A 12,176-nucleotide genomic window follows, 5' to 3' on the forward strand; every position below is an offset into this window, starting at 1 on the left:
ATCAAAACCTTTATTGACCACTAATTACCAACAATTGCATTTCTATCCTGTTATTAATGCATTCAAATCGTGATTCAAATGGCCCGCCACAAACTTCCGGGAACTTTCTGAGTCTCTCTGAACCACGTGACGATCAAGCATTTTGGACTTCTGCTGTCGCAACTCTTCTCTCTACTGGACCAGCCAATCAGAATTGACCTTCTCGAGTTCTCCGATTGGTTGGTTTTGTGGCACATTTGTAACGCTGTGACAACTTGAGCGAGCAGGTAGGCAAAGCTGAGCGCGCACAGGGTGGAGAGGTCGAGCGAGGGAGAGAGAGCGTGTGCAGCGGTCTGCTTGCGCACGGAGCAGGAGTTTTATGAGGAAATATATTTCTCTGTGCTCAAAAATGTTCAAGTGCGCGCTCAATAGCATTTTCTATGCTCAACATGTTTCATTGCGTGCTCAGGATAGAGGCACAAATATAACGCCATACGCATGAGGGGGTTCAAGGGAATGAGCATGCTGATAAGTTAGCAAAAGAGGCGTTAGAAAAGGAAATAGCAATACCAGTTTCACTTGGGAAAGGAGAAGGAAAAGCAATAATTAAGAAGAAGGGTATGTACATATGACAGACAAGGTGGGAGGAAGATCAGAAAGGGAGGAGATACCACAAGTTACAGAAATCAGTCATAATTAAGATCTATACAGAAAGGAACAGACGGGAGGAGACCATCAGTAGACTCAGACTGGATCATACAGGATTAAACGGAACAATGTTTATAATGGGGAAAAAGCAAAGTTGAAGAATGCAGGGGGTGTGGAGTGAAAGGAAATGTGGAACACATCATATTACACTGTAACATGTACAAAACAGAGAGGGAACAACTAAGATACATGCAGGGTCAGAGAGGCAGGAAGGGAGAGGAGCCTGATGTGGACACTGGGAACAGAAGGTGAGGGGGTAAGAGCTACCAGGAAGGGAGTGGAGCCTGATGGAGACACTGGGAACAGAAGGTGAGGGGGTAAGAGCTACCAGGAAGGGAGTGGAGCCTGATGGGGACACTAGGAACAGAAGGTGAGGGGGTAAGAGAGGCATGAAGGCCATTCTTAAGTATTTGAGTGGAACAGGATTGATTGGAAGAATTTAAAACAACGTAAACAACACAATGGTATAATTCCACAAGTGGTGATAGGATGATATGGTGATACACTCTCTTGTACAGTAGGTGGCGGTATGCACCTTAAAGCTGTTTGCAATCCGCCAAAAACCGAGAGAAGAAGAAGAAGAAGAAGAAGAACAAGAAGAACAAGAAGAAGAACAACAACCTTGATCCACGTGGCGTCTCGTCGCTACGGTTCTCTCTCTCTCTGTGTGTTCCTGAGAAAGTGTGTGTGTGTGTGTGTGTGTGAGCTCCAGCTCTACTGATCCATCATCTGTGTGTCTGGATAAACCTCCGAATGGACTGTGTGCTCTTTTTCTGGAGCGTTTACCTCGGACTACAGGAGCTAGCTTAGCATGCTAGCTGGAAACACGTTAGCAACACTAGTCAGATTGAGAGTTTGATGCAGAGAGAAACGGTGTGTTTAACGGAGTCTGCAGGGAAAGGTGATCTAGGAAACATGAGTAAAGTCCAAATGCTGCTGTCGTTGAAGAAGCAGCGAGTCACTGCTGCTAATGAAGAGATATTTGCTCTGTTTGAACAAACAATAGCAGAGCTCGAGGAGGAGCTGTTTCTTTCCAAAGAGGAGAACAAGAGACTCCAGAAGCTACTGGACGCTGTTTTACAGCCTCAGCTTCGGATCCACAGAGCAGGTCTGTTCCCTTTACCCTTAATTAACACTTTACACTCTTCAGTAGCACTTTATTATCACATTAATAACACTTTAGACCCTTTATCAGCACTTGCTGCAGGTAGCAGATCCTGAAGTAAAAGTACAAACGCCACACTGTGAAAATACTCCATTACCAGTTAAAGTACTGCATTCATATCTTAAGTAAAATTATGTAAGTATTATTAGACACGTGTACTTTATTATAATAATTAAAATGTATTACGGAAGAGCAAACCTACCAAAATAAATATATTTATAAAAATACATACATTGAATAATATGCCATTTAATGTACTGATTTAAATATGACCCATGCATGTGGGCACTAGTTGGTTAATTGTGACATACATTGATACTTTAGTTTTAATGTGCTTCTTTATTCAACTTTTCTTTTTAAATGTGTAAAAGCAAAAAAAATAAAATACTTTGGATTAATTCAAATTGCGGGAGAATAATGTAGAATGATCGAGGGTCGAGTATCTTTCACGGCTCAGGTTTATTGTACAGTAAGTCAAGACATTACAGTAGGCAGCAACCACACAACTCGCGGGCTTACTCTGAAGTAAAGCAGTCCCTCGCATGCCGTAAAGCATGTCGCAACACTGTCATAACAGCCTTAACCTGATTTATTGACAAATTATTGATACATTCAGTTTACAAAAGGCAGAACTCATTCGCAAATGTATGGGCATAGATATGTCTCATAATTATTTGTGTGAACATACAAATAATTTGTGTGTAAATATGTGATTTGTAAATGTAAAACACCATCCACAAATGCATTTAAAATATTTGCAAACTCACAAGTACATTTGCAAGTGTAAAATGGATCTGCAAATACGCTAAATATTTTCACAAATAAAAAAATATCTGCCTTACATGTACTTTACTATCAGTTTTACTATACCTTCTTTTACTATACCTTCCTGATTGCTTTATTTTTGAGAAACCTATTCTGCACCTACCTGGGTTTTAAGAGAGTCCAATACCCTATGTGACTGTTCAGTCTCATAAAACATGCTCAATTTACTTTTTGAAAAAAACACCGTATTTAGGTCAGCCTTCATAGTAAGGCTACATTAAATGTTATAATATTCATTGTGTCCTTTCTACTGTATATGCATATATTCCTGTCTATTGCTTTCATTTGTGTTTAATGTTATTGTGTTTATACTTGTTTCCACACATTTCACAATTTGGGATGAATAAAGTATCTATCGATATATGATGTATATCTGTCTATTTATCTGTCTGTCTATTAGGGGTGTTGAAAATAATCGTTTCTACGATGCATTGCGATGCGGACGTGGACGATTCGGTCTCGATGCAGTGACGGAAGATAATCGGTTATAGAGTAGTAACGTTGCTTCCTGATTTTCAGGCCGCGGCTATAACGTTTTTTCTGTCACTTTAATATCAAATCGGTCGGTGACGCAGAGATCAGGGAACAGACGTGACAGCGGCACAGCGACACCGAACACGGAGCAGTCTGCTTTATCCACCAACACAAGAACACCAGTCCAGAACCAACAGCAGAACGACCCGCTCTGAATCACTCCGTGTCGCTGCGGCTCAGAGACACAGGGATTTATGTTTTTCAAAAATAATCAGGTTACAATCATGTTTTTGGTGGATTTAATTAAGTCTTGGATTGCAGAGTATGAATGTCCTCTAGCAATTTTCAGATGATATATACGTGTGTAAAGTTTGTGAAGGCAGGAGGAAAAAAGCTTCCGCGATCACCGTCTCCTCTCCGTTCCTCCAAGCCCCGCCCCCTCCCTGAAAATAATGAGTGACAGGCTGATAGTGACCCGATAGAAACTTTATTATTCACTTAATCACTGAGATATAATGAAGTTAACTTAGTCTCATGCATTCATGGGATGTATGTAACAGTGAGACAGAGAATGTGAGTGTGCACCCACATGCACTATTTTTGTTTGTATATGCTGTTGTAAATCCTCCTGTTGTCTGCTGTGTTCAGACTCAGGTCCTGTGTGTGAGGCCTCATTCAGGACATTCAGTGTCCTTTCTTAACAGAAGGCCGTGGCTAGAAGCTGCAGCTCGACTGCAGAAGCATTAGCTTTTTGTTTTTGAGGATGGAACAACTTCACGCACAGAGGCTAGACCTATACAATTCATTTATTTAGGTTTATAAATTAATGTCAAGACATTTATGTTATTGATTTCTGAAGCACTTTCTAAATAATAAAAAGATAGTTCATATGTATTTACTGCATGTATGCATTGATGAAAAATAAGCCATGTGCAGTAATATAGAAAATTGAGGATGCAACGCATTGGTATGAATCGTGATGCACCGGGATATCGAACCGAATCGAATCGTTGACAGGATAATCGTAATCGAATCGTGAGACCAGTGAAGATGCACAGCCCTACTGTCTGCCTGTCTGCCTGCCTGCCTGCCTGCCTGCCTGCCTGCCTGCCTGCCTACCTACCTACCTACATACCTGCCTGCCTGCCTGCCTGCCTACCTACCTACCTACCTACATACATACATACATACCTACCTACCTACCTACCTACCTACTAGTTGTTTTGTTTGGAAAGGTTTTGTCATGTTATTGCTCTTGTGCAGAGTACAGGACTTTACATTGTAACTTTGACCCACCTGACTGAATACACAACAAACAATGAAGAAAGAGTTTTATCTGCTTCGCTGCCAGTTGCTCCCCCCGGGATCCGAAAGTGGCGTATCGCCTGTACTTCAACATCAACGAAAGTGCTCGATATATGCAGTATTGAACCAATAAACGAACACAAACTAACTATCACTATAACATGGTGATGGTGATAAAGAATGCATCTAACGTTCCGCTGTTCAATATAATAAAAAAACAGAGCATTAAACAAACCATCATGCTCTTACTTTGAAATCATGCGGAAATGTCGTCAGCAGCAGGCCATCAAGTGGTTTCCGAAAATAACCGAGTGACACGAGTAGACTTTAGCCGAGACCGGCGGAAAATATGTCTCAAAATTCCGTGTGTGTAAAAAGACGATCCACAAGCAGAAATGTGAGATCCACGAGCAGAGATTTGAGATCCATGAGCAGAGATTTGAGATCCGCAAGCGCGTTTTTGTTCGACAAATACAAAATGGATTCACAAATGCCTGATCGAAAGTTGTAAATGTTAGAGATATTCACAGATCTTTTTTTTATTTGTGAAAATATTTAGCGTATTTGCAGATCCGTTTTACACTTGCACATTTATTTGTGAGTTTGCAAATCTTTTAAATGCATTTGTGGTGTTTTACATTTACAAATCACATACTTACACACAAATTATGTTTATGTTCACACAAATAATTATGAGACATCTTTATGCCCATAGTTTGTGCATGTACAGTATATCCTCCCTGTGTGTGTAATGTGTTTAAACACAACAGAGTGGGGGAAGACATTTCCCTCTGAGAGATGAATTTGTAGCCTTTATTTAACCAGGTGAAAGCCCCTTGAGATCAGAAGATCTCTTTTTCAAGGGTGACTTGCAGGACATTAGTTACACATGTAACATAAAAACAACAGAACAACAATAAGGATGACATACAACATAATGTACAGGGTACAGTTTACAAAACTCTATTTACAGTGACAGGTACCATGAGTATCAAACAGCATGAGACCCAGCCGAGTTTTAAAATAATTCAGGGAAACCAAAGTGCTCAGTTTTAAACAGGTTTGCAGACTGTTCCAATTTAGTGGAGCTGCACATCTAAAATCTTTCTTCCCTAAGACAGTCCTAGCACTTGGCACATTTAATAAAACAACATGAGATCTCAGGCAATACGTACTTTCAATTCGTCGAGAGATCAGAGAGCAGATATAAAAAGGTAGTTTACCCAACATGGCTTTATAAATGAACATGTACCAATGACTGAGCCTCCATACAGTTAGTGAAGGCAGACCTGCCTTGGCATACAGGGTACAGTGATGAGTAAGTGCTTTACAGTTAGTAACACATCTCAGAGCACTGTGATACGCAGCATCTAACTTTTCCAGGCAATGGGCAGGTGCATTCATATATATCAAATCACCATAGTCCAGCACGGGTAAAAAGGTCACAGTGACTAGCCTTTTCCTGGCTTCAAATGAGAAACAGGACTTGTTCCTGTAGAAGAAACCTAGCCTAACCCTCAGCTTTTTAAGCAGATTAGTGACCTGAAGTGTAAAAGTAAGACAATCATCAAGCCAGATACCAAGGTATTTGTAACAGGCAACAACTTCAAGTTTTGTTCCTTGCGTAGTGACAATATCTAAAACAGGCTCTGGTGTCTTTTTAGCTTTTGAAAAGAGCATTACCTTGGTTTTATCCACATTTAAAAGAAGCTTTAATTCAGAGAGCTGAGTCTGAATAGTGTTAAAAACAGCCTGTAATTTAACAACAGCCTCTTTAATGGAGGGACCTGCACAATACATCACAGTATCATCCGCTTAAAAATGTAAAGTAGCTTCATCCACATTATCACCTACGCTGTTAATATGGAGAATAAAAGTGGTCCTAAAACAGAACCTTGTGGTACACCATTAGAAATGTTTAACCACTCAGAAGACAGTCCATCAAAATGAACACATTGGGACCTTTCAGAGGGGTAGTTCACAAACCACTCCACTGCAAGGCTGGATATGCCAATACTGAGTAGCCTCTGCTTTAAAATGCGATGATCAACGGTGTCAAACGCTTTGGAAAGGTCAATAAACAGAGCTGCACAACTCTGCTTATTATCTAAAATACTAGTAATGTCATTTACCACTTTCATTGTCGCAGTGATGGTGCTGTGTTTTTTTCTGAATCCTGACTGATGTTTAGACAGGATATCATTTATACATAAAAACTCCTTTACTTGTTCACTCACAAGTCGTTCGAGCACCTTAGCCAGAACTCACAACTTAGAGATTGGCCTATAGTTATTTAAAATAGTTGCCTCCCCTCCTTTCAGTAAAGGCAAGACATAAGCAGACTTCCATACTTTTGGAATTGTATTCGTGCTGAGGGAGAGGTTAAAAAGAGAAGTAAGAGGTGGAGCAATAAAATCTGCAGCTATCTTTAAAAAGAAAGGTTCTAAGTTGTCCGGGCCAGCCGGTTTCTTAGGATCTAGCTTGGTTAAGGCTTCATGAACAACATTGACAGTAAAAGGAGTAAAACTGAAAGGGTTTTCCAGACCACATTGTTCAGAGTCACGGATTGGGGTGTTCACAGAAGCAGAGTTAGTCACAGAATCAAACATAGAACCGCAGGACACAAAATGCTCATTAAAGCAATTTAGCATAGTAGCCCTGTCTGATATAGAGCCAGATGCTGTGGTAAGGCACGGAGGTAGCTCATTACGGATCTCACTGGTCGATATCGATTTTATTGCTTTCCAAAATTTCCTAGGATTATTTAGGTTTTCTGTGGTAACTGACAAATAGTACTTCGACTTTGCACTTTTGACATGTGAAGTGAATCTATTCCTTAGCTGCTCTGACACTGCAGTTAACCAGTCCCAGTTTAAATCTCCAAGTAGCACTATTTCCTTGTAGTCTAGTTGTGATAAAAGATTTTCTAGTGAAGACAAGGAGTCTTTGACAGCTGAGGGGGGTCTGTAACAACTCACCACCATGACCTGTTGACCCTTTGCCACTTCTATATTTATGGCTAAAAATTCAAATTGCTTACTGATCGATTTGGAAACTAATGTGGCTACACTGAACTTATTCTTAACATAAATGGCAACGCCGCCACCTTTATTAGGCCGGTCGGTACGATACACATTAAAACCATTTAAGGCAATGTCAGAGGCCAAAATAGACTTGTTTAGCCATGTTTCTGATAAGACAATGACGTCAGCATCAGTCGATTTTGCCCAGATACGGACAAAATCTAGTTTACCTAACAGACTGCGCACATTCAAGTGGATGAAACCCAACCCAGACCTAGCTTTAAAATCAGCAGGAGTAGCGATCTGACTATTACTACTGGGCGGACCAGGGTTAGGTTGTACATTTCCTGACAGTAATAACAACAACAAAACCAGGCATCTTTTCCTCTTAAACGACACAAATACATTGTCATCTAATTTAGAAACACCGGAAACGCCTGCGAGAGTGTGATTAGAGCTTAAGAAGCAGTCCTGAAGAAGAATACATTATATCTTCTTCTTCTTAGAAATCAAAAGTGAATGGTCACATTAGGTTTGCCTGCAGTGAATGCTGACAGCTCTGAGCTAGTTTATAGATGTATCATGGCATAGACAAATGTCGCCTATAACCCACAGTCTATGGCTGTAGTCAGTACCTGTGTTTTTTCAGTGTATCAATGTAAAGTAGTGGTTAAATTAAGCAAAATTACAAAATATTTCTTTCTTTACTCATATATTTTCTTGCAATTATAATTTTTTTTAAATGAGTATTAACAGTATTTGTTATGTATTTGACAGTGATATATAGGCATAACAAAAGTATTTTTTAGTAAAATTACAGAAAATGCAGCTAATTTTGCCAACAGAAAATCATTTATTTTTACGGTTAGTTTTGTTAAATTCACAATTAAAAACTGCTAAAAAAACAGATAAATAATGTATTCTATTTTTACAGTTTTTTTTGTTAAAATACATGACACATTTCAATAAACCGTTTATTCTTGTAAATTGATTATGATTTCCTGTAATTATGAAATACTTTTACAGTGTGGTACTGTATATAAAAATCACACATATTTGAACATTTAGCAGGTTCCCTCATCCATAATCATTTATACAAGCACAACTTTGAACATGTATAGCAGTGAAATGCAACATACAAAATAATCAAGATACAACATAAATTAAACACTGACAGGGAACATTTTACTGCACCATCATTACTGTTACATAGAAAGGTGCCATCAAATGTTCTGTTAATACTTGCATACTTTTACTTAAATAAGGTTTGAATGCAGGATTTAAATTTGTAACAGTATTTTCATTCTATACTGTAGGAGTAGTGTATCTGTGAACGATCCCAAATACAATTCCTTGTTTACATTGCGGCTAGTGCTACGCCAGAGGAAAAACCCCTTTTACATTTTTAACTGGAAGTCGAAAGGGGCTGGGCTACATGAGGTGACTTGAGCCCACACAAATACACAATAGGTGGGACTAAGAAAGATAATGTGAAAATATAAAAACAAAGGCATTAATTAGCGCTGCAAAATGTCTCCCATTGTAATGGTGATGAGATTTTTAAATGCTAACACTTAACAGTTTGTTCTGACTGTGTGTTTCTTGTTTCCTGCAGACGTCCAGCAGCTGGCGGTGGTTAAAGAAGAGCTTCTCCCTGACCAGCAGGAGTGGAGCACTAGTTTGGACCAGGAGGACCCAGAGCCCCCCCCACACATAAAGCAGGAACAGGAGGGAGAGCAGCTTCAGGAGCTGGAGGAGGCTGATATCACCAAGTCCACTTTCACTCCTGACTCTGTGAAGAGTGAAGATGATGAAGAGAAACCTCACTCCTCACAGCCGCATCAAAGACAAACGGAACACATGGAAACAGAAGCTGATGGAGATGACTGTCGAGGACCAGAACCAGCCAGGAACTCAGAAGAGAGCAGTTTACAACCAAAGACTGAGGATCACACTGAAGATTCTTCTGAACCTGACACTGAAGACTATTCTGAACCTGACACTGAAGACCGTGCTGATTGGAAAGAGACCAGAGAACCTGCATCAGGCTCAAACTCACTGAAAAATAGACATGAATCTGTCAGTGATCCACAACGTAGTGCTGAAAAGAAACCATTCAGCTGCTCAGTCTGTAAGAAAGCTTTTTCATGGAGTGGAAATTTAAAGACACACATGAGAGTCCACACAGGAGAGAAACCATTCACCTGTACAGTCTGTAAGAAAGCTTTTTCACATAGTGGAACTTTAAAGACACACATGAGAATCCACACAGGAGAGAAACCATTCACCTGTACAGTCTGTAAGAAAGCTTTTTCACAGAGGGTATCTTTAAAGGACCACATGATAATCCACACAGGAGAGATGACACACAGCTGCTCAGTCTGTAAGAAAGCTTTTCCACAGAGTGGATATTTAAAGATACACATGAGAATCCACACAGGAGAGAAACCATTCACCTGTACAGTCTGTAAGAAAGCTTTTTCATATAGTGGAAGTTTAAAGGACCACATGGTAATCCACACAGGAGAGAGACGATTCAGCTGCTCAATCTGTAAGAAAGCTTTTTCACGGAGTGGACGTTTAAAGATACACATGATAATCCACACAGGAGAGGACCAATTCACCTGTACAGTCTGTAAGAAAGATTTTTCACATAGTGGAAGTTTAAAGATACACATGAGAAGCCACACAGGAGAGAAACCATTCACCTGTACAGTCTGTAAGAAAACTTTTTCACAGAGGGTAACTTTAAAGAACCACATGATAATCCACACATGAGAGATGCCACACAGCTGCTCAGTCTGTAAGAAAGCTTTTCCACAGAGTGGATATTTAAAGATACACATGAGAATCCACACAGGAGAGAAACCATTCACCTGTACAGTCTGTAAGAAAGCTTTTTCACATAGTGGAAGTTTAAAGGACCACGTGGTAATCCACACAGGAGAGAGACCATTCAGCTGCTCAGTCTGTAAGAAAGATTTTTCACAGAGTGGAAGTTTAAAGATACACATGATAATCCACACAAGAGAGGAACCATTCACCTGTACAGTCTGTAAGAAAGCTTTTTCACAGAGTGGAAGTTTAAAGATACACATGATAATCCACACAAGAGAGGAACAATAGATCTGCAAAGTTTGTGACAAAATATTTAAATGGCATAATGGTTTAAAAAGACCAAGTGTGTTGGTAAGGTAATACATTTATCTATTTTGTATCCTAATGCTGTTACATGTAATACGTTACTCCCTAAGCCTGTTTTCACCCACCTGCAACCGATTCGCTAATAATCACAAATGTTAATTTCTTCGACCCCTTGAGACTATTTCTTGTTTAATAATCGTTACATCTCCTCAGGACCAAGTTCCCATGTCCTTCCTTTCACCTGCTGATCACCCACTGCTCATTTAAGGTGGACTCACCTTTACAAGGGACCAGCTAGAGTTAGTGTCTTAATGCAAACGTTTTGTAAAGTGATGCTAGACCAACAACGTGCTGTTGGGTTGTGTGCTCTTTGCAGGGCGGTGTCTGTACTCAAAGATTGTTGATGAAATGAGAGCTTCACTCTGTTTTTGTTGTCTAAACAATGCCAACGGAGCGTCCTCTTTCCAACAGATTGCATTAATGTTACATCATGCAGTTCAACTGTCATCCACATATTAGTGATTCAAAACGGCAATGTGTGAGATAAGGCTAGTAACTGACTATTTCAACAGAATGTGAAGAGGTTACAGTCTTGAGGCCATGTCCAATATGTGTTGTTTGATCAAATCTACTGAAATGAGCATTCAATAAATCAATTATTCTTAATTACTGTCATTACATCATGGGTTTGCATTGCAATATTAGAACGCTTAAAACCAACTTTATTTCTTCCAAGTTGCGGGTGTTCATTGTTTAGAAGTCCGCTTGTGTTTCATCCAAGCTTCCACTGCGTGCTCCGATAATGCTGAAAGTATCTGTTGTATGCTTTACCTGCTCCAGTAACACAAGTGTAATTGACTGGACAGAGACATGAGATAGCAACCCAGTCTCGTTAAAAAAACGTGTAATAGCTACGCTGGTCCACAACGTAGGACGTAGTATTTCTACAAAAACGCCTCTGAAATTGTAAGATCCCTACGTTTTGTTTCACCATTCATTCCAATGGCTGGCGTCTGTCACGTGATCTTCACATTTCTCCCTGCAGAAAAAAACAAAACATGGCCGAACTTCGTTTTATTCTCGGTGTAAAATGCCTATTTTAAAGTTAGTTTGGCCATTAAAATGCCTTTCGCGGGGCGAAACTCGGGAAGTGATTTCAAAACAAAAGCCCTCGTTTGCTTGGAACGGTGGTAATATTATAAACAAGGTGAATTTAGCGACCACAATGAAAATGGCCAAGAAAACATATTGAGCCCAGAAAATGAATGTTATTAAGGGCTGTAAATATAATAAGCCTATGTCTAAAATGGACAACATTGTTAGGAGATTTAAACTATACAGCGATTCTGCACTGCAGTCACTCAGCCATCTCTCCACTTTGTTTTTTCAAATCAGCTGCTCTTTACGTGACGGAGAGCACCAGAACACGGCTCCGGCACTTCAGATGGGAAGCGTGGGAAGCGCTTTGGTTTGTTAACGGCAAAGCTAAAGAGGTGCCAACTTACTGTTGGTAGAAGTAAATAAACAAAACAATCACAGAAAAACAAACAACT

The 12,176-nt window shown here is 39.8% G+C and overlaps 1 protein-coding gene across 1 annotated transcript; it reads left to right on the forward strand.

Annotated features, from left to right (window-relative positions):
* The first annotated feature begins 1,602 nt into the window (after positions 1 to 1,602).
* LOC117461032 (zinc finger protein 892-like) lies at positions 1,603 to 10,395 on the forward strand. Its single transcript, XM_071206103.1, has 2 exons — positions 1,603 to 1,795; positions 9,095 to 10,395. The coding sequence occupies exons 1-2, from the start codon at positions 1,603 to 1,605 to the stop codon at positions 10,255 to 10,257; spliced, it is 1,356 nt and encodes a 451-aa protein (XP_071062204.1). The 3' UTR covers positions 10,258 to 10,395.
* The last annotated feature ends 1,781 nt before the right edge of the window (positions 10,396 to 12,176 follow it).

The sequence above is a fragment of the Pseudochaenichthys georgianus genome, chromosome 16, assembly GCF_902827115.2.
Source record: "Pseudochaenichthys georgianus chromosome 16, fPseGeo1.2, whole genome shotgun sequence".
In the NCBI taxonomy this organism is placed as follows: domain Eukaryota; kingdom Metazoa; phylum Chordata; class Actinopteri; order Perciformes; family Channichthyidae; genus Pseudochaenichthys; species Pseudochaenichthys georgianus.